This window comes from Sus scrofa, chromosome 1, assembly GCF_054392235.1.
Source record: "Sus scrofa isolate SSC_HxYL_T2T_F1_AM1 chromosome 1, Sscrofa_HxYL_maternal_Yorkshire_Landrace_v2.0, whole genome shotgun sequence".
Taxonomy (NCBI): Eukaryota; Metazoa; Chordata; class Mammalia; order Artiodactyla; family Suidae; genus Sus; species Sus scrofa.
The window spans coordinates 173,067,910-173,089,194 of NC_139383.1; the positions used below are offsets into that span (position 1 = coordinate 173,067,910).

The 21,285-nt window shown below is 47.9% G+C and overlaps 1 protein-coding gene across 7 annotated transcripts in view; it reads left to right on the plus strand.

The window, feature by feature from the left end:
* ALPK2 (alpha kinase 2) overlaps window positions 1-21,285 on the plus strand; it is a 158,945-nt gene that overhangs the window by 116,023 nt on the left and 21,637 nt on the right. For 4 of the 7 annotated variants that reach the window (XM_001925970.8, XM_013993295.3, XM_084977451.1 and 1 more), the window contains 6 exons: window positions 1,209-4,542; window positions 7,049-7,196; window positions 11,606-11,733; window positions 11,834-11,869; window positions 15,266-15,540; window positions 16,941-17,029. In XM_001925970.8, the coding sequence (XP_001926005.6) occupies window positions 1,209-4,542; window positions 7,049-7,196; window positions 11,606-11,733; window positions 11,834-11,869; window positions 15,266-15,540; window positions 16,941-17,029 (4,010 nt within the window). Of the gene's footprint in view, window positions 1-1,208; window positions 4,543-7,048; window positions 7,197-11,605; window positions 11,734-11,833; window positions 11,870-15,009; window positions 15,541-16,940; window positions 17,030-21,285 lie in introns of all 7 variants that reach the window. The other 3 variants (XR_014816133.1, XR_014816136.1, XM_084977460.1) reach the window with 3 other exon arrangements.

Genomic DNA, 21,285 nt, shown 5'->3' on the forward strand with positions numbered 1-21,285 from the left:
AGTGAAGTGAACATCAGAGTAGCTTTAAGGAGAAAATGAGGAGTCACCGGCAGCAGGCAGCCTTGGTAGTGTGCAAAGAGGTGTGGTTCTTGCTTTTTGCCACTGGCGGTGTGTGAAGGCAGTGACCGATTCTCACGTGACTGATGGAAATAAGCGTCAGGACCTTAGAGTTGTGTACTTGGAAGAACATTCAGCTCTGTGTGGTCCTGCGCTGAGACTCTCTTCACCTTTTGAAGCCTCATCATCAATTCCTGTACATTTGAACAAGTCTGCCTCCTAGAGGGAGTCCTGGGGGCAGGGGGCAAAGACGGATATGCTTGCCGAAAATGGGCAATTCCATTCTCCTTGGCTGGGCATAATCTTGATGTTTAGAAATAGTCGAGTTAAGTTTCAAGAGGCAAGATCTGAGTCACCTTGCTTCGTCCTTGAACCATATCCAGCGTCACAGAAGTCAAATAGTACCATGGGAATTTAAGCCTCACAATGTGGGATTTATTCCTTCCTTCATCCTTTCTCTCTCTCTGCCTGTCTACTCTCTTCCCCAAACCTAAGGGGTCCTGAATGCCCTACTGCTTGTGGTTATGGTTTGCTGGCCATAGGACATCTGTCTTAAACTGGGGGAGGCAGTCCAAGATTTTATAACCTTCCTGGGCCCAAAATGATTGGCAGTGCTGATGGCCAATCATAACTCCATTACCTCAGAGGTGGTTTCAAAAGACAAGCTTCTCTACTCTTCAGTAACAACTAGCAAGCTGGCCTATGTGAGGGACAAAGTTACTGCTACTTTACAAATGCTGGGTATTTCATTTAAGATGATGGTGAGCTATCTTTTTGGAAAGACACACTAGCTCTTGTAACTTAGTTGCTCAAAAGTTAACATGCACTTTCCATCTCCCCCCCACCACCCTGAGAGGAGGGTAAAAAATCATTAAGATTGTCAGAAGGCTTTTTGCTTATAATGGGGAATTTGACCAAAGGTCCTAGGAATGTGCAGTTGCTTCAATCTGCATTTCTTCAGGAACAATTAACCTGTTCAGGAAGTCTCTAATAGCTAGAGTTGGAGGATTAGTATTTAGCTCTGTCCTACATGCTACTCTTGTTGTCTGGTATTTAGAGTCATCAAGAATTAACACCCTTAGGATTGCAGTTATGCCCTATTGTGGGATCTCTTGGGAACAATTCTATTAATACCACTTCTCATTTTCTAGGTGCAAATTCAGGAAACAGGCAGGGAGCGAATCTCTCTCAGCCAGATGCCAGCTTTCTCAGAGTCTGCATCCACTGGGACCACGACAAATTCCTTCCCCAACTTGGGAGGGACCCACAAAGAAAATGCATCATTGACTCAATACCTGGAGGTTGAAAACTGTGCCCGAGACCCACAGCAGGAAGAAAACCAAGATGGAGCAGGGCATGCCCCTGGACGTTCCTGGGGAGACCTAGGACCTGCGCCGAACACCCCGGAAGCCAGTAGTGAAAACATGCCCCTGTGCGAGCTGTCAGTACACTTCCCCCAGGGGAACAGCCCTGCCCCCAGAGGGCCCCAGCTTCCCTCTGTCGCTTCCCCTGAACTCGTACATACCGTCCCCACCCTGGAAGCTCTGTGTGATGGGCCAAGGGACAGAGAAGCAGCGTGGGGGACGGAGTGCCTTGAAGCAGGTGACCAGGAAACATGTGATACCATGGGTTCTCTGGTTGGAGCCCCAGTTGGTAAATATTTGCCTCAAGAAATTTGCTCCATGGACTCTGAGCTGGCAGGTCAATACAAAGTATCAGATTTATGGTCCCCTGATGACAAGACACTGGACGTCCTTTTGCAGACAGGAGGTTCTGAGCCTCCCTGGTCTACATATGAAAGCAGCAAGGAGAGGAACTCTGCCATGCCCCCTCTTTTTATCAGCACTTTCACTTGGAACCTTGCTCCCAGAGCCAGTAAAGATGCCCCTGGGGACAATCTAGCCAAAGCGGAGAATTCCACCTCCGCATTGGCCTCCATGGTAAAGGCTGGCCAGGAGAGGTTGAGCCCCAGCAACTCAGGGTGGCTTGAGGAAAGGCAGCCTCCCTCTTCCGAGAATGGCTCTCCTGTAGGCTTTAAAGAGGGCCGTGACGAGGGCTCCAGAGCCCAGGAAACTGCAGACACGTGGGCCAGTCATAGCTCAATAGTGTTTTCCCAGGAGACGCCAACAATGTTAACTGCTAATCTTGAGTGTGCTAAGGTGACCGGGGAGGATGGGGACACATCAGCTCTTAGCACTGCCACCCAAGTCCATCCACTCAAATACCTCCCTGTTTCAATGGCTGGGAACAGCCATGCGGGTGGCCTTGAGAGCTTACCTCGGGCCCCGGGAGAAAATACTTCCCACCTTCCTCCCGATACACAGTTGGGTCGTACTTTAAACAGTACTGCAACTGAATCTTCAAAAGAGCTACCTCGGGTGGCTCCCAGTGGACCAGAAGCCCATGTCTGTGTTCTTCAGCCCCCAGAGGGAAAGAGTTTATGTGGCACTTCTCCTGTCCAGATGGATGACTGGTCTGGAAAGAGGCAGACCCTGCACAGAGCAGACGATAGGAGCCTAGACGAGAACTTCCCAGAAAAAGGAAGTGAGACAACACAGAGGGCTCAGCAGGGTTCTCCTGACGCAGATTTCCAAGAAAGTTTGCCCACAGCATCTGTACAAGGGGAAATAAATCTAGTTCCCTTGGACAACTCAGCAGCCAACTCCAGGGAGGAGAGAGGGCAGAGCCCAGGCTTGGGAACTAGTGTGTCCATGGTGGCAGAATCTACCACGGAAAGTGCCAGGGGGGCTCTCAGCAATGTTCCACCTCTCTGTAATCTCCTTCCGGAGGGGTCTAAAGAGAGCGGTCCAGGCTATGGGGAAGCTGGTAGAAAACTGAAGATTATAACTCTAGAGGCTTCTGTCTCAGAAACCTGGCCACCGAGACAATGGACAGGTTCTAAGTGCAATGAGTTGGAAGGTGGTCTCATGATCCCTGACAGGGTCTGGGCTGCCTCTGATGTTCTAAAGGCAGGGGCTGCCATGCCTGAGCTGGCCTCCCCTGAAGCAGCGTCATCCTGCAGTCCTCGGACTGGGCCTGGCTCAGCCTCTGCCAACAACAGAGACATCCATGGAGGGAAAGACAAAGCCAGCAACACACACTGGAGCAGTCTGCCTTCCCAGTATTTGAGCCAACCCAGACTCCTGGAGTCGTCTGTGGATCCTGTGGATGAAATGGAATTGTGTGTGTCGGACTTGCTACCTGAGGCTTCCAAAACTGGAAGGAGGGAAAATGTTAATGTGAGTCAAAATCCCCTCGGGATAGAGCGTCCTGCCTTCCTTAAACAGCTCTTGGCCTGCCCTCAAATTCTAGAGTCCTCTGTAGATCCCATCGAAGGACCAGGTATGATGGAGTGGAAGGCCAGGGTGGAAACACCAGAGCTTCCTGAACCCCCACTGGAGGTCAGAGTGGAGAGGAAATTGAATAATGGAAACTTCGCCCAGAGAGTAGATGTCCAGCCCGCTGTCTGGCAAGTTCTGTGCCCCCAGCCAAGTGGGGAAAACATTCCAAACGTAAACAGCATCACCCAAGGTCAAGAGGACAGTGAGAGAGGGGAGGCAGGACAAAGTCAACATGACAAAGCCAAGGGGGATGTGCAGTCTGCCATTTTGCCAGCCCTGGGTCCTGTTGAAGGAAGGGAGACCATTCCAAGCAGATGCAGCAGAAGCCCAGTAGAAGGCGGTAATGAGAGGCGCTCGGGGGAGCCCGAACCCAGGAAAAATGACAAAGCAGAATTAGTTTTCCCCATTTTACCTCTTTCTAGCCATCTTGCGGTAATGACTCCTGCATCTGTTGGAGCTGATAGTCACCATTCCACAGGTCAAAGTCATGATGTCCCTGGGAATGATCTAAGGGAGCCCAGAAGCCAGAATGCATGTTCTGACTCAGAGAGGGGAGCTGTTAAGAGCGAATATGGGAGCCATTTGCCCCCTTCTAGTGGTCTCACTCAGGGGGCTCTTATGTCATCTGAAGGCAGTGTCACAGACTTTTCCAGAAGCCATGACATTGAGGAATGTAAAATAGAGGGGCCCCCAATTGGGGAATCCAAGCCCCCAGGCACATCGGGTTCCCCGACGGTGACACTGGCACTCATTTCCGGAGAAGGCGCATCAGAGAAAGTTCCTAAGGTGCTGCAAGGCCCTTGTCAACAGGGCTCCACCCTGGGCCATGGGGAGAAGTTGGGAGAGGAGAAGGCTGGCCACGTGGTGGCCCAGGCTGGCAGCCTCCCAGGGGCCCCTCCGGCAGGGACAGGCTCAGAGAAGGTCAAGGAGAAGCAAGCAACCCCAGGGAGTGGGTGTTTGGCTGAGGGTGTAAAGAGGAAGATTCTGTCCAGAGTGGCTGCCCTGAGGCTGAGATTGGAAGAGAGAGAGAACGTGAGAAAGAAAACGATTCTTCTTAAAAAGAGTCCTAAACTTGAACCCTCGGTATCGAGCACCGATGAGAAAGAAGACCCTCAAAGGCCTCCTTGCAAACCTGAGGGAAGAGGTGAGGAGGGTCTATTGCTCCCTCTTGCCCTTAAAATTGGGATTTGACCTGAGGTCAAGTTCCTGTGCCCGCCTGAGTCCTCTGCAGTTCAGGTGCATGTCCCCTGGGCAGGCATCGAGGCTGTGTGACCAAATGACTGGCCATGTAAGCCTGTGGATCACCTGGGGGACTTGTTAAAACCACAGATCACTGGGGCAACCTCGGAGTTTGATTCAGGAGGCAGTTCCTGGGTGATTTGTTGGAAGGACCACCTAAATGGGCTGCCTGTGTATTTAACTGAGGGAGAGTGATTTAGACGCTTGTTTAATTACCCTTAAATACCTTAAAAGATAAACAAGCATTAATCGTGTAGCTAATCAGTATAAACAGACAACATGCTAAGCAGGATTTCTAGAAATAAACTCTAGGTACACTTTAGGAGTCTCCTTTTAAACTGATTTTTCATTAAAAGTTGCTTGATTGGACTTGGGGTTTTCTTCCGATTGTAGGCATAAAATTTCCATCTCCCCCTTCCCTGTATCTGAATCTAAAGCCCCCTACCCAACCCCCCCCCCAAAAAAAATCTCTGCTCTAGGTTTCAGAGCCCTGGTAACGATAGTCACTTCTGCTTTGCTTGGAATCGCGTCAACACCAAGCTCCATCCCATAAACCTGGATTTTAACCTCTTATTTCTGAACTCTTTCCCCTGGCATGAAACCTGGTACAAGTCAGAAAAGATGGCAGTGAGGCAACATGCCTGCCGGTGCTGGAGAGGACACTGCGGCTCCTTAACTCCGGGGAGGGATTTCCTCCTTTCACCCAAGTCCTCCAGCCTTGAGCCCCAGCTCCGTGCCCCCAGCCGCAGGAAGGATGGGGCACAAGATTGCCTTCCAAAGACATTGGAGGTATCCAGCCAGGTTTCTAGAATACATGTTTTAAAACATGAGACTGAAATGAAATGTTTCAATGTTTTAGAAGATCACTGAAGTGATTTTAGCCCTGAGGGAAAGAATCTATTTGAAATTCTTGTTCCTGGTCACGCTAGTTACTGTGGGAGAAAGTACTCCTCCATCCAGGAGACCACATGCTGCTGGAGGGTTTGAGCTCCAGAACCCCTTGGCCTCCCCCAGGCATGAAGGTCTGCGGCCCCAAGGAGCAGAGCCTGGGGGGCAGAGGTTGGGGGATGACTTAGGTGAGTCTGAAAGAAACAGTAAACTTTTTTTATATATTCAAAATTTAGTTCCACCAAAGTGTTATTATATAGTCACCAGGGGACTTCTCTATCCTTTTGTTCTCAACAATTGGCCAGAATGTACACAGAAGCTAAACCTGGCTTCACTCTTAGGCTTTTAGTTCCTTCATGTGCATTTCTCCCTCTATCCTACACAAATAGGGGTCCTTTCCAAAGCCCCGAGGCCTCTTGACCAAGCCAGCTTCCTATCTCTCCAAGACTCTCATTGGTACCCTGAGCCTACTCTCAGTTGAATGTTACCCAAGCAGCCCATTATTACTTGGGAAGAAAAGCTTTTAAACGTGCGTTCTGTTATGAGCATCTGCCCTCCCCAAGGAGAAACGGGGGAGGCGCTTTGCCAATTTCACAGTAGGAATCTGAGGCAATGGAACAAACAAAGCATCAGTATTGGTGACTTTGGACTTGGCTGTGGAGTGTATGATGCGTTGTTTACCAAAGCTATGTAATTATGAAACGGTGTGTGACAGACCGATACTTTTCCAGTAACCTCAACTACCTGCCAAATTCCACCTGGCGGTCAGCAACCCTCCTCTTGTCTATGCTGCCGCCCAGTGGCCACTCCGAGTAACTACATACTTACATACTGTGTGCCCAGCTCTCATCCCTCATTTTAAAAGGTGATATTCAAAGAGCTAGCCTAGCCCCAGGGAACCGTTTCCTTATTGCAGTAGACAGTTCTCTTTTGCTGATGAGATCAGCATCCGACATCACTGCAATACATTAAGATGTCTTCAAAGACAGCTGATCAAGGGGGGAAAAATGGATGCGTGTTCTTCTGCACAAAACTCATTGTCGATTTACCCTCTATACAGGGGAGCTTAACCTCACTACTACGCTAGTCCAGACCTTATTCTACTCCCTAATCCCCAGTTTTAATTTTGACCCATATCATCTGGAAATCATCTAAAAGCATCTTTATTTGGCCCAGGTTCTATTGACTAGGTAGCCCAAATCCCTGTCCCTCCCATCTTTTTTAAAAAAAGTCTCAAGTTCTCTTTTCACTCTGCATTGCAGACCTTGCTTAAGGAATCCTAAGTAATGAGAAGTGAGAGGGTTTTTAATTTATATTCCAACTGTTTAGGCAAGCAACATCTCCCCTCAGACACTAGAGCTCTTCATCCATAAACGGAGGGTAATAATCATTCCTGTCTCTTGGGTTCCTGGTGAGCATTAAATGTGACTAAATGGGAAAGTCTCTTGCCTGCCCTAGAGCTCTTTGTGATTCTCATGAGAACACTGACCACAAACTTCTCCCTATGAATTTCTCATTTCCAGCTCCAGTGTTGCTGAAAAAGATCCAAGCCGAGATCTTCCCCGACCACCCTGGAAATATAAAATTAAGCTGTCAGTTTGCAGAGATTCATGAAGATTCTACTGTCATGTGGACAAAAGACTCAAAGCTGATAGCCCAAGCGCAGAGAAGGTGTGCTTTCTGCCCTGGTTACTTTTCATGGTTGTTGCTTGTTTCGTTCACAACATAGTTCTTAAAAAAAAAAAAAAAAGTAAATGATTGGAAGTGAAAGGAAAATTGACACAGAAACTCAGCCCCTAAAGTACCCAGGGAAGAGTAAGTAGCAGAGGACAGAGGATTGGACAGGGAAGATGGCATGGAGGGTTCTTGCCCTGCCTGTGCCACTTCCTGTTTGGTGACCTTAGGAAGGCATCAACTTTTTGTTCCATTTTTTGGAATGGGGGGAACCTGTCCAATCACCTTTCAGTCTGAAGTTCTATGGTCCCAAGGTTAAAGATCTCTCTCCTGTATTCCTGCATATTTGGCTGTATTTTCTGTTTCATAAGCCCCATTAATCTGACAAAAGCTCCAAGCTAGAAGGTAAATCAAAAGGAGAAAACAACCCGTGAGGACAGAAAAGTAGCCTCTACCGAGGGGGAATAAGCCGCTGTCTCTAAGATGGGAAACCACTTTACATCTGGGGCCCTAAGTTATTAGCGGAGGGGGGGGGGCGGCGGGACAAGCGAGCATCATTATGAATATCCTGTGTGGAATGAACCTTCCCAAACCATCTGCTCCGCAATAAGTGCTTGTTCCAATGAACTGACAAATCGAGCTTGGTCTGACACACCTGAAGAGGTGTGGCTCGTTCTAGAAAAACAACATATCCCCGGTTCAGGGGATACCAGCCTAAGTTGGGCAATCCTCAGAAGCTGCTTTCTGTCAAAGGAGGTCCCAGTTCAGCTCCTCGAGTCATGGGCGGTGTTCTTATCCCCTTAAGCTCGTCACAAGGAGAATGAAAAAGTGAGGGAAAATATCTGAGTCTTCTGTATATTTAAATATATCTGTTGGGTGCATGCCTGGAAATTATTCCAATTTCAGCTATGGAAGATTGAGCTATGGTCTCACTTATAAAACACGACTCCAGGGAAATCTATCTGGGCTGATGTAACAAAGCGGCTTTGCCTGAGGCCGTCATTACCTTGTTTGTTTTTTGTAAGGCTTAAAGATCACAATGGAGAAAATAAATGGCTTGATTTTTAAATCGAGGAGCTTCCCTAGAGCTTTATAAAAAACCTCTATTCCTTTAAAGTGCTTTCTGTAGCCATCAGACAAGAACAAGGCACCAGTGTTGTTTTTTCTGCATTTGCTCTGAGTCGGTATTTGAGTCTTTCAGGTCCCTTTTCCTTTTGCAGTGTCTTTTAGAAAACCTAGCCTCACTCTAGAAATGGTATGATATTAGTAAGCATGCCATCAACCACTGACAAGTGGCCAGGGCCTTTACGTTCTTTGTGAGGTTGACTTCATTTTTGGCGACACTGTCTGGCTTGGGAACACCCACACACCTTCTCTGTGCTACTGCCCGAGAAGATTTGGGAATTATAACTCCTTTGTGTCTTAAGTCACTTATATCATTTCAGGTGGGCTTTCAAATGTTGCTAATCTTCACTAATTCCAGTTGCATGCTTCCTTGACACATCCCTCCAAGCCCCCTCTCACTGCCTTGTCAAGGTATAATTTTCAAAAAGTCGATCTCTCAAAGATAATAGGAAGACATAGCAAAGAGCTTTAATTCATTAAATAATGAGCCAGCAAGGTGGTAAAGCTGTTCAGGGAAGTGTTTGGGGAGTGGAAATCTGTAGAGTCAGCTAGGCAAAAGAACACAAATATGTTTGCAAAGAGATACAAAACCGGTTAACGGTGGACAGGTAGTAAACCTTGGGAGTTGTAGGTTGCTGTCCAGGAGAAGAGAGAAATTACAACTTGAGAGTAACTGGGCAGGTTCTGTTTACATAGTACATAGCAAAATCCAACCCAGGAGCATCTTCTCCAGCCAAGAGCCCCTCGGTGAGCCTATTTGACGGTAACATACGAAGGACTTGCAATCATCTTTTTGCCTTTGTCCCCAAGTTTTGGGCACTTTTCCTAAACAGGCTGGAATTTGAGAATTGAGTGTCAGGACCCTTTCTCATGACATGGGCATTGTGAATGTACTGGGAGGAAACCAAGAAGAAAGTGGTAGCTTGCACAGTGATGACCTAAGTCTTGGCTCCATGAAGACCCCAGCCTGGCACCCTTCCATGCTCCCTTGATCATTGGCACCACCTTGGTAACCAGGAACCGGTTCTCCATTCTGGGGGGGGTGGTGCTTGGGAGTGGCCCTAGGCTTTGGAAAGGGCTGCTGTTCCAAGGAGCAGATTGGCTTAAAACTGAGTAACACCTTGGAAGTGCAGAGTCCCAGCTGGGCCAGTGGGGAGGGAAGGGCTGCCCGCTGCTGGAGGTGCGTTTTCACTGCTGGTTGGAGGAAGGATGTCTTTCACCCTCACCCCACTGTACCCCACTCCAACTGGAGGGCATGCAGTAGGTGCTGGCAAGCCTCACCCCTGCCCTGGGGCTGCTGGAGGATCCAAGGGGTCTTCTGAGAAGCCCCCACTTAGACGCACTTTCCCTTTTGCCGACCTAACTTTTAGGCACTGTTAACTCTGATCACACTTGTGGCACTGGCTTCTCTTGCACTCGTCCTCCCGGCTAAGCTCCATTCCTCTTCTGTCCTTGCTGCTCTTTACCTAAAGGCAAAAAGGTGCGTCCTTTTCAGGGAACAGGATGCGAAACTGAGCTTTTCCCCTCTTGCTTCGAAAAATGTGCAAGACCACTTCTTTTCACTTCTCACCATTCATAGGGGTCTTTTCTGTGGGTCCATCTCCTCCCAGACTGGAAAACCCACAAGGACAAAGACTGCCTTTTTTTTTTTTTTTTTTCCCCCCCACCACCCAATCCCCCAGTACTGGGCACACAGCAGCCGACCCACACTGATGGTCCATGACCAAGCCCTGGTCCCAGCCCTTCCTCACAAGCCGGGTGTGAGTTGCCTTCGCCACACGTCTGAGGAGGGGGACCTTGCTCTCCTCTCTTTCCCAGATGAGGAAACTGAGGCTATGAGACCAGGGGATGGGCGGGAGCTCAGCTCAGGGTTTGAATCCGAGTCTGACCCCTCAGCTGTCCCTCCCAGAAGGCCTCGGTGGGAGTGATGGGCCAAGACAGGCCTCCAGGTTTCTGTGCCAGATATCAGGATTCCGGGGCCGGAAGGAACTTGTCAGGAGACGATACTAGCTCAGCCACCAGCCTTCCTGGTGACCCCCAACTGCCTCCTTCTGAAATGGAAGTGCTGTGCTGATCAATAGGCTACTAGAAAAGGACGTGACCCCAGCCCCCTCGTGACTCTGAATTTGGCAGCCTGTCCAGGAAAATTTCCCCTTACAACAGGGCTCATTCACATCCACTTCCTGCTGTACACTCAGGATGTACAGAGGCCCCCTCAACGGCGGAAGTATGGTGATTCATTGGATTTTTTAAAGCTGTTGGTACATTGCAGAAGAGGCCTGTGTAAATCAGATCTGACCTCTATCGAAAAACCAGCCAATAACAAACATCTGTTGAACATGCAATTGAGATGAACTCCAGACGCGTGGGTTTTGTTGAACTGTGAAGTGAACCAAAACATACACTGCGCACACCCAAGCTTGGAGAACATTTAAGAAAAGTCACTCTTTAGAGCTAAAGTAGAACACCACTTGAGTGGTTTTTTTTTTTTTTTTTTTGGGGGACTGCAGATTGTTTTCTGTTGGAGACTTTGGCATAAAGGTTGTTTCTGTAATTCCAATTATCCCAGATTTGAGGGACAGGGATCACAAATCACTTGGGGAGGCAGCTTAAGGTGCTTAAGATGAGGACTCTAGAGTCAGGCTATCTTAAATCCTGGTACAGGAGTACCAGCTGTGTGACCTTAAGCCACTGGCTGCTTCTCAGTATGCCTCAGTTTCCTCTTTAAGCTGGGGACAGTAATAGTTTTGATTAGATTTGCTCTGAGGATGGCAGGAGGTAGACCTTGTAGTGATTAGCATAGTGCCTGTCGCCTACCAAGTCCTCAGTACAGACGCTAGCATCATCTTCATCCTTGCCACCACCACTGGCCTTTCTGTTTCTAGCATGGTGCTTGGAACCTGAAGAAGGCTGGGTGGGCGGCTGGAGCATATTTCCTAGGGAAGCTCACTATCTCAAAAGGTGCGCTCAAGCCATCAGTCCTTATACAGCAGAGACCCCCTTCCTCCTGTCTCTGTGTCTGTGTTTAGAACGTTCAGATTTCCTTCAAGCTCAGGACACCAAGATTAGTATTATAACCAATGTGAGTTGTTAATGACAGCCCGCAGAATTCACATTTCCAGTTCTTTGCTCTCCTACTAGCAGAGAAATACATTAAACAGCAAATTGCAGCCTTGTCTTCAGCCAGCCCGTTGGCTGAAGTCATGAGGGTAGAGAAGGGTTAGTTTCTTAAAGTGTGACTTCAGAGTGACACATGCCCACGTTCCTGTCCCCCACTGCAGAGCGGGAGATGACTCCGCTGTGTCCTTGGCCATCGTTCAAGCCGGTCCGAAGGACCAGGGCCTCTATTATTGTTGCATCAACAACAGTTATGGGAAAGTGACAGCTGAATTTAACCTCACGGCGGAAGGTAAACCTCAGCTTTCTAGTTTGCAGGGGAGACCACTAGCCCCTACCAGTTGAGCAAGTTTACGTGTACTGAAGGCATTCTTTTCTCTGTTGCCTTTTAGTTCTCAAACAACTTTCGAGTCACCCGGATATGAAAGGTAAGCTGACCTTAGCTGGATGTCAGAGGCAACAGGCGCATCAGAAAGCATGAAATAGCTTCTGGAGACAATGGTAGAAGCTATGCTCCCACAGGTTCTTCTGACCAAGTGGGAGAGATTAGGAATTGGGAAATGAATGAAAACTCAGAAGCAATTGCAGCCTGACTGCACGGACAGGTATAAGTGCATCAGGCTGCAAATGTCCACAAGTGAATGATGAAAGGTCGGACTGTCGCTGTGGTTGTCCGAACCACATAGGAGGTTTTGGGGTTAGACTTTATCTGTGAAGCATCAGACTTGCATTCAGCCCGTCTGCATGGGGTTTTTCAGCCTCTGGCTCATACATAGCATGTTTTGTTTCTTCAATTTACTTTCCAGTTCGACCAGCTGAGCAGACTCCCAAAGAGCCAGGTGTCTAGGAGAAATAAGTCCATTCCCTGGCATCTTCAGGGAAGTGAGAAGGATTTTTTGCTTTCCCCTGGCACTGGTGTACACCCAGGGTGGCCACAAGCTAACAGCTGCACCTGAATGCTCGGGCTGCCCCTGGGCCACCCACAGTCCCTTCTGGTCATGTGTTTTCCTCTTGGGGAAAATTACTCATTTCCACACACCTGCCCACTCACACCCAGTGGTCTGCTGGCAAACTCAACCTGCCTGGGAGTGGGACAGTGAGGCCCCGACTTGTAGTTTTTTCAGTTTCTGTGGGGCAAATACTCTGACCACAGCCAATTTTTAAACTGCCAGTGTGTACCACACGTGCTCATCTTAAAGCAAACAAAACACCTGAAATCTTTGCAAAAAGGAGGCTGTACAGGCTAATCAAGATGCAGTAGCATCCAATAATCAAAAGCAAGCCGTCAACATCTTGGAAATGGTCTAGCAAATATTGTGAGATTTATCCCAAGGAACTTAAATACACTCAGCAAATCATTCAAAGGCTACCCACCTGTCTTACTATGTTGTGTACTTGTATAATCTTTAGTCCTCCCCCATCTCCCCATCCCCCAAACGGTCTATGCAAAAGAAGTTCCTTTTTCTTGATATAAGAAAACAAAATGACCTTCAGGAGAGTTTTGTTTCATCAGCTTCTTGGCATTGACCGGCATTTCCACCCCAGGTTCTGGCTATGAAGTCATCAGGTTTGCAGGAATTCATTTCTCAAGGTTTTTACCAGTCAGCAATGAGACCCCAGTGGGGTTAAGGTACTGGCCACAGCTGTTGTAGCCCTGTGACTCTGCCACTGGATTGGGGTCTCAAGCCTGAAGATAGCACCTTCTTCAAGCTTTTCCCAGTGACTAGGGGTCTGGTTCCACTGCTCACAGGCTAGCCTACCTGTCCTTTCCCTTCCCTTGTATTTTCAGAGGAAGAAGCTTCAAATGACAGCTTCATCCCCTTTTTAATTTGGAGGACTCTCTCGCTAGACAGCTAGTTCTCTAGAGGAGGAAGAAACATTTTACAAGTAGATCTCTAAAAATCCAATAAAACTAAACTGGTGGGAAAGCTCAAAATGAAGATTCAAACAAAGCTGTCATAATGATAGCCCTCCAGACTTTCAAAGAAATATTCCAAGGTGTGTTTCTCTTGCGTTGTCTGATCCTGGCTGAATTGACACTTCTATTGGTGATTATGGACAGGATTATTCAGGATGCTGGAGTCCATGCTTGTCATGTATTCCTTTCTTGGGGAAACTACCTGTCCCACCCATTCCCACCCCTCTATAGTCAGGCATACACATTTTTCCTTCCTATTACTAAGCATAGAGTCTGGGATGACTTTTGTCTTTAAACTTGAGTTTTAAAGAACAAACTCGTAAGAATTGGATCTTCCAGAAAACTTGAGATTTTTGAAGGAAAACAGTGGTAAATATAGCTCAAATTTTGGGGGCTCTGGGGTATATACATAAAACATTTCCTATATTCCTCCAGAGATCTTGGGGAAAAAACTGTCAAATTCATCATGTAACTAGAATTGGGAAGATTGGGTTTGCGTAAAGCAGTCCCTCTGTTTTGTTACCTAACTTTAAAATTTAAACTTAAGTGTAATTTTTTCCTGGTTCTATTCCTTAGGATGAAATCTATGCTAGAACTCTTCCCTTAATTTCTTTAGGAAAATATCCCATTTGCTTACCTGTTTTCCTGTTTCTCTGCCCTGATTGTCTCCAAAAACCCAAAACAGGTTATTACTAGGAGGCATCTGCTAGCCTTTGTGAAAACTCCTGGAAGGTTTTTCTGAAAATTTTCACAGACACTTCACCTACTTCTATATGAAAATCCCCTACTTGTCCCCTTTCTTTCTTAAAAACACTAGGTCTAGATGCTAATTTGTTTCCTTATACTTTTAATTGATAACATTGGTCAGAGACTGATCTGGAAACATGCGATTTGAAAATGTTTTCAAAAGAAATATTTCTCTATGGTAAATAGAAAAGTGAAGTGGGTTTTTTTTTTCATATAACTCATGACGTCTGTCTTTTAAATGTTCAGAAAGATGACAGTTTTCATTGACTTTAAGAGTGGAAGGCCTTTTTTTAAAAAAAGTCTTATTTCATTAAAAGCCATCTTGCTTTCTTCTCTCAGCCAATCACAAGTCTGGCTTGGTCATCTCTAATTGAAAGCAAAAACATCCTTCAAGGGAACATTGGATCCACTTTTATCTGAAACACCTGCAGAATCAACTCTGAAACAGCTGTTAGGAAACGCAAATCTTACTCTTTCTACAAATCTAAAATCATTCTGTCCTTTTCCCCACCTTCTCTTCGGAGGGTGTCCTTTCTACTTGTTTCATTATGGTTTTTGCCCACCTGTTTCTTACACCCACCACAGGTATTCTCAGCAGAGGCAGTGTCACCCACAAGAGGGCAAAATTGGGCCTTGGGGAGGCAAAAGAAAACTTAATTTGTGCATTAAGCACAGATACACAATCCATCACCAGATACACAGTCCATCTGTAGTATTAAAATTTTATGGGGGGGGCGATTAGGGAAAAACTAAAGAATCCTTGCAGGGGGTGACGATGGAAAAAAAATTGGGAAACTTTGATCCAACAGATCTTATCATTGGTACTTCCTCCCTCTTCTATATTTTACCCATCCTTTCAACTTGCCTTTAATTACCTTGCATGGTACTGCTTATATTTTCCAGATCTGTCTACAGGTCTCTTCCTGGTCTCCCCAGTTTTGCTCCCCTCTCTTCTGATCCACTGGGGCCTCGCCTTGATCTTCCTCCACCCTCCTCAATGACCCATCTCACCTTTGAGCTATGCCTCAGCGTTCAGGGTGGTTTCTCCTCCTAGACTCTGCAGGTCAACCTGGTCCCTGTCCCTGTGTGCCAATGCTTATTAGCCAAGGAGCAAGACTAGGGGATGGTTCTGTCCAACTGCAGTTGTGTTATGGTTTAGGATATGAAGAGATCGAATTCAGTCAACTCATTTTCGAAGAAGACTTCCTCAATGGTAGCTACTTTGGGGGCCACCTGCGTGGTCAAATTGCCACGGAGCAGCTGCATTTCGGGGAAGGGGTCCACCGGAAGGCCTTCCGAAGCACAGTGATGCAAGGTCTCATGCCGGTCTTCGAGCCTGGTCATGCCTGTGTGCTCAAGGTACACAACGCTGTCGCCTACGGGACCAGAAACAACGATGAGCTCATCCAGAGGAACTACAAACTTGCTGCCCAGGTGGGTCCACCTGCCCTAAATGTGTTGCTTGAGGTGTGAGATGGACCTGATGACGTGAGCTAAAAATCAGACTCAGAATTGATGGGAGCGTGTTTCTCCCCTTGGGGTGTGGTCATAAGGAAGCCACTAGATGAAGGCTAAGTACTGGAGATTGTGTCTCAGGTCTGAATGATTTCTTGGCCTCATGCCAGCCAGTTGGGACCAGTCTATGTCTGGAAGTGCCCCACCTGGACTGGGATCACTTCCTAGGAAGCCCCATCAGATCCCTGAGGGTGAATCTACTTGGACACAGGATGATATTAAAAGTGGGGGTTCTAAGCCACACGGATGCCAAAACTCCCAAGGAAAGCTAAAGTCAGAGTAGCTTCTGGAGTGTTTTTGTTTTAGGGAAGAAGGAGGTGGGGCATATGCAGAGGGTCAGCGTTTTGTCCTATTTCCTGCCTCCCTGAGTTAGGTCATCGTCCACCCATAAACTAAGAAGTGTGATTGACCCAAGTCTCTTGAGTTCCGGCCTATGTTAAGAGTTAGTACCTCAAGGCAAGAGGAGAGAGGACGAGAATACGAGCTTCTCCCCGACAACCTTGGTCCATGAATTTCACTTGATGCCAGAGCTAGGTTTAGCTCTTTCACAAAACAGGTGCCTCTTAAATTTTTTTTTAACGTATAAAATGAATAGGCTAAACTCACATGGGTCTCCTGGGTGTTCTCAAACTTGACCTGTCCATGATTGCCTCTGATGTGGCAATGCCGTGTAGGACTTGGTGCTCATAAAGACAGCCCTTCTTTTCCAAGCAGAGGATTCTGTCAGTTGCATTCATTTCTCCTCCAGATCTGTCCATCTTTGTTCTTTGGCTTTGTACTCCTTCCATCTCAAGGGCTGTCTGGTCCAGGCATGGAAAATCCCCCAGCCTCCAGCCTCCTACTCCGAAAAGCTGTCCAGTATGGAAAGCAGAACCCAGTTTGCTTTTCCTAAGCCAACAATCTTGGCAAAGTGTTCACTACTTACAATTCAAATTACGCCTTTTGAAGAACCTCAGATGGGAGAACTCTGGGAGACCCAGCAGTCCCCGTGCTTTATCTGGTATCCTGCCCAGGGGCCAGTCCCCTTAGCTCAGGGGGGTGAACTTCAGCCCCGTGGGTTCGTTCCAGACATTTTACAGTTCAGGGACACTCAGCCCCAGAGACCCCTTGACCGTCAAGTGAACCTTCAAGTTTCAGAGCTCCTCTGCAAGTGGCCAGCTCTAGGCTGCCTTCATTGTTGCTTCCGTGTCTCCAGCCCAGGGGTGGGTCTGGGGCTCCACTGGCTTCATCTAAGTTGGGAAATCTGGTGAGCCTTTCCAGGCAGCAATCTCTGATTTTCTTCTAATCCCTGGGCTTTTCCGTGTATTTGGGTGATCTAGGAATGCTATGTTCAAAACACTGCCAGATGCTATGCCAAGATCTACGCCGCAGAAGCACAGCCTCTGGAAGGCTTTGGAGAAGTGCCAGAGTAAGTGCCTTTCCCTCTTGTGTTCACATCTCTGACTCGGGGGACTCGGGGAGGCAGGGGGCGGAGGGATGAAAGGGTGAGATGGGTCAGTAGGACACACATTCCAACTGGTCTACGTTCCAGGAGGGCACAACATGGCTGTTCTTTTGCTCCTCTCTAAGTCACCAGAGGTTTACAGGAAAACAGTGGATAGATATTTTCTGAGCAGACCTGTCTGTATATATGGATGGAGGGATGAATTCCATAACCGTATACTCCATGTTAAATGGGAACTGTCTCTACTCTCACGGGTATTACACTGTCTAAAACCATAAACATAAGAACAGGAGAAGATCACAAAACGATAAGCCCTGTGATAATGAACACGGTGCTCGCCTGGGGGAGAGGAGAATTGGGAGATGAGAAATGTAGGAACACCGTCCCCCCTTCCTGGGGTCCCACAGACATGAACTACACTGGCGACTTTTGTCCACTCATTGACAAAATGTCAATTGGCACAAGCATGTGTTGGGGTGTCGGGAGCTTGTATTCACCGACCTGTTTATCTGGCTGAGGATAGAACTGGGAAGAGAAAGAGCTGTGCCTGGGCACATGGGAAACCTCAGCGCAGTCACTTAGGTAGCAGTAAACTGGGAAAGGAGCAACTCTTCTCGACATCCTCTGTGAACTCCCAAAATGAGAGCGGAAGAAAACAATCCCTTCCCGGGGTAGTATGTTGGGCACATCATGAAAAAAGCCTAACACTTGTTGCTCTTTGAAATGCTTGACGTAGTTATTTAGGAACAAACATTTCTCAGCAGCTTCAAGAAAAATGATCAGGATGCAAAGAAAAAAACCCACCCTTTTCTGCTAGTTTCACTAAGACTGCATCTGGACTGGGTTGTATGAGGAATTGCCCAGCCTTGCTCCTCCAGCCCTCCCCTTCCTGCTCTGTCCCCTTTAGTTCCTCTTTGAAGAGGAAGAGAATCATCAATAATCTGCTCACCAGGCACGGAACCACCCCGCCCCCGCCCTACGGCAGGGCACACCCAGGCCTGTGCACTTTGACCTGTGCACAACGTGGGGGCCTGTTTAAGGAAAAGAACATTAAAATTATGAACATCAAGATGTGTCCGAGGACTTGGGTCTATGCAGGCGAGGGACACAGGGCCTTAATCAGCACTTGCTTTATGCCGAGACAACAGGTGTTATCAAGACCAACTGCTGCCTTGGGAATAGAGTCCTATGAAACCTTGGGCAAGAATATTATCAGTGATCTGTTGTTTGACATCCAGAAACACTTGTCTCATTCCTGGTGGTGGCCAGGCAGAATCCTTGGTGAAGGAGCACATAACCAAGTTTGTTTTTCTCTGAGCCCCATCTCAAAATTCATTTCATTCAGGTTCTTGCAGATACATTCACCTATGGAATGGGATTATTTTTTTTTATAAACTTGCCCATCTCCCTTCTCTGCTCCCTTGGGGCTGGGCATCTCTGGGGGGAGAGCCACTTCCATTTCTGCTTATTGTCAAGCAGGTCACAGGCTTGTGTTCATGTCACTGGCCAGTCTGTGCAGCAGTAAGAAGCCTGGAGATTGGGGGGAAGCCCAGCGTTTATGTGTCAAAGGGTACCACGAAGTTGATTGTAATTCCCTCTCTATCGTTAATTATGGTCATAGCTGGCCCCTCTCTCCTGATTGTAACCTCCTTGCAGGCTTTTCACTAGTACCTTATGCCTGTGAACATATTCGGAGCACAGCACATTGTCCTCCAGGTGTCGGGGGGGAACGTTCGCTGGCAGGTGGCAAAACAGTGCAGACACCCTCCTTCATCCTTGAAGAGCCGATGCCTGGATACCCTGAAACTGCAAATGACCCCTGCCCCTGTATCACAGGGAGACTTGGCCTCTGGACCACGTACACACTGGGCCCACAGGCTGATTCCCTGGCCTCGGTCTTCTGGCTACGGCTGCAATTCTGCTCCAGCAGATCGACATGGCTACCCAGGTCAGAGGCTGATCCGCTCCTCTGGACTCCCCCAAGGGGAGCAGCAGGGCTGCCGCCCCCTTCTCAGTATGAGCAGCCCCTTCAGGAGAATCAGGCCCATCTTTTTATCAGAACTTCCCAGAGGCAGTTCCCCCTTGTCCATCTTTAATTGGCTTTCTGATGCCCATGGTATCCTGGTCACCTTTCCTGTGCTGGTAGTGCTCTTTGGTGGGGGAACTGTGTTGGCAGAGTTTCTTATATCCATCTAACTTCTGGCCTCTGGCGTCAGGTTTAACTGCTGGCACCCAGCCATTCACGTCTCTGTGAATCAAGTTGATAGGCAGCAGTTAGGAGCTAAGAGAGCAAACAGTCAGTTACTACTTTTTCTGAGGTCTTCCACTGTCACAACACTGCAGCATCTTTGGACAGGATGTTCTGTCACTTTTCACGGGTCTTTGTCTTTTGGGCCCCTTCACTGAGTCATCTTGTCTGTTGGCTTCAGAAGTGCGCTGTTGCACTTTGGCTTCTCCTGACATGGATTTGAATTTGCGAGTCACCTGTTCTTCCTCTGACTTCTTTTGTGAAGCCCCACTCGTTGTCATCTGCACTATCCATGCTCAGAAAATAAGACGAGATTGATCAAATGAAGAGTGTCCTTACTTCTGAAGTGGGCCTAAGATCCCACAGCCTGACAAGACCTTTCCACCTGAACCCGTGTTAGAGAGGGTGAGCGTAAGCAGAACTCTGGGGAGGGGGCAGAATGGGTGTGACTATGTGGGGTGAGGATGAATGGATGCCCACCCAACTCCCGCACCAGCCTCCAGGTGCTCTGTGGTGCAGAGGGCTGAGCAGGGCCCACTGAGACCCATCCACATGGCAGGTGGCTGGACAAGGAAGGAGGAAGGACAGTGTGGGGGTGTCAGCATTATCCCCCAGAAGGAGGCAGTGAGAGATGGGGATGGGGGGAGCCCAGCTGGTCCCTGCACAGTCTTGAGCAAAGGATCAGATGGGTAGTTGTCTTAATAGACTTTTTAATCTCAGTAATTTTAGGTTCCCAGCAAAACTGACGGGAGGGGGCAGAGGATTCCCACATCCCCTCAGGCCTCAGGCATGCCTAGCGGCTGCTATTATTCACTTCCCTCACCATATTGCAACACTTGTTACAACTGAATCAACATAGATACAACATTATCGCCCAAAGTTCACAGTGTACATCAGGGTTATACATTCTAGGGTGCTGGACAAATACAATGACATGTATCCACTATTATAGCATCCTACAGAATAACTGCACTGCCCTGCAGGTCCTTTGTGCAGATGTGGCTTCTAGAGCTATTTGTCTGGTAACAGTGGATGTCCAAGGCCCAGGGCCAGAGCCTTGATATGGTGAGACCAGTCTGAAAGTTGCTGCTATAACTCAAGAAAGCGGCAAGACGGGTGGAACTGAGCCATTACCCTGGGGAGTCTGAAAGGAAAGAATAAACTTAGGTGACATTCAGTAAGTAGGCATATTCAACCAGACTTGATACAGGGAGTAAGAAGGGAGAGAAGGTTGACTATGAACTTAGGAGACTGAGTAGACGATGCTGCCACTTGAAGAAAGTAAAGGCAGGGAGAAGACTTGCACATGTGGGGGAAATGAATAATTAATTTTGTATAAGCCCAGTGTGAGGTTTGTGGTCTCTGTGGTCCCTCAAGCTGCAGCCATTTGGCCAGCTAAGCCCAGAGCTGAATGAAGAGAAGGGAACCAGCTGGTTTGCTGGGCATCTGCACACAGAAGGCCACTGCAACTGTGCAAGTGGTGGGCTCACCAGGATAGACTGCACAGAACAAAGAGGGAAGGACCAACGGTGGAAGCTTGAGAAACATGAATGTGCTCAAAGGTCACAGGGCTGAGCAGGTGCTAGCAAACGCTAAGAAGCAACTGCAGTGGAGCAACAGCCAGGAGGGGACTCTGTCTCTAGAGTCCAGGCAAGAGGGTGAAGCTGGAGGGGAAAAGAGGTCACCACTGTCAGGTGCTGTAGAAGGTTTAAAGGCCATCAGAATGGTGACCTTAGCAGGTGGAGATCCTGTAAAATCAGGGCTAGTGTGTCAAAGAGGAAACTGGAAATGAGGCCATAGATGCAAATGAAGTCTCCCCTTTCAAGAAACTAAGGAGCAAGGAAAATCAGAATGAAATCTAAGGGCCAAGCCCCACCAAAGGAAGGGTGGGTAATAATGGTGGTTTTTAAGGATGAGGAGACAGGAACATATTTGTGGCCTTGAGGCAGAGGGAGGAATTAAACAATTAACC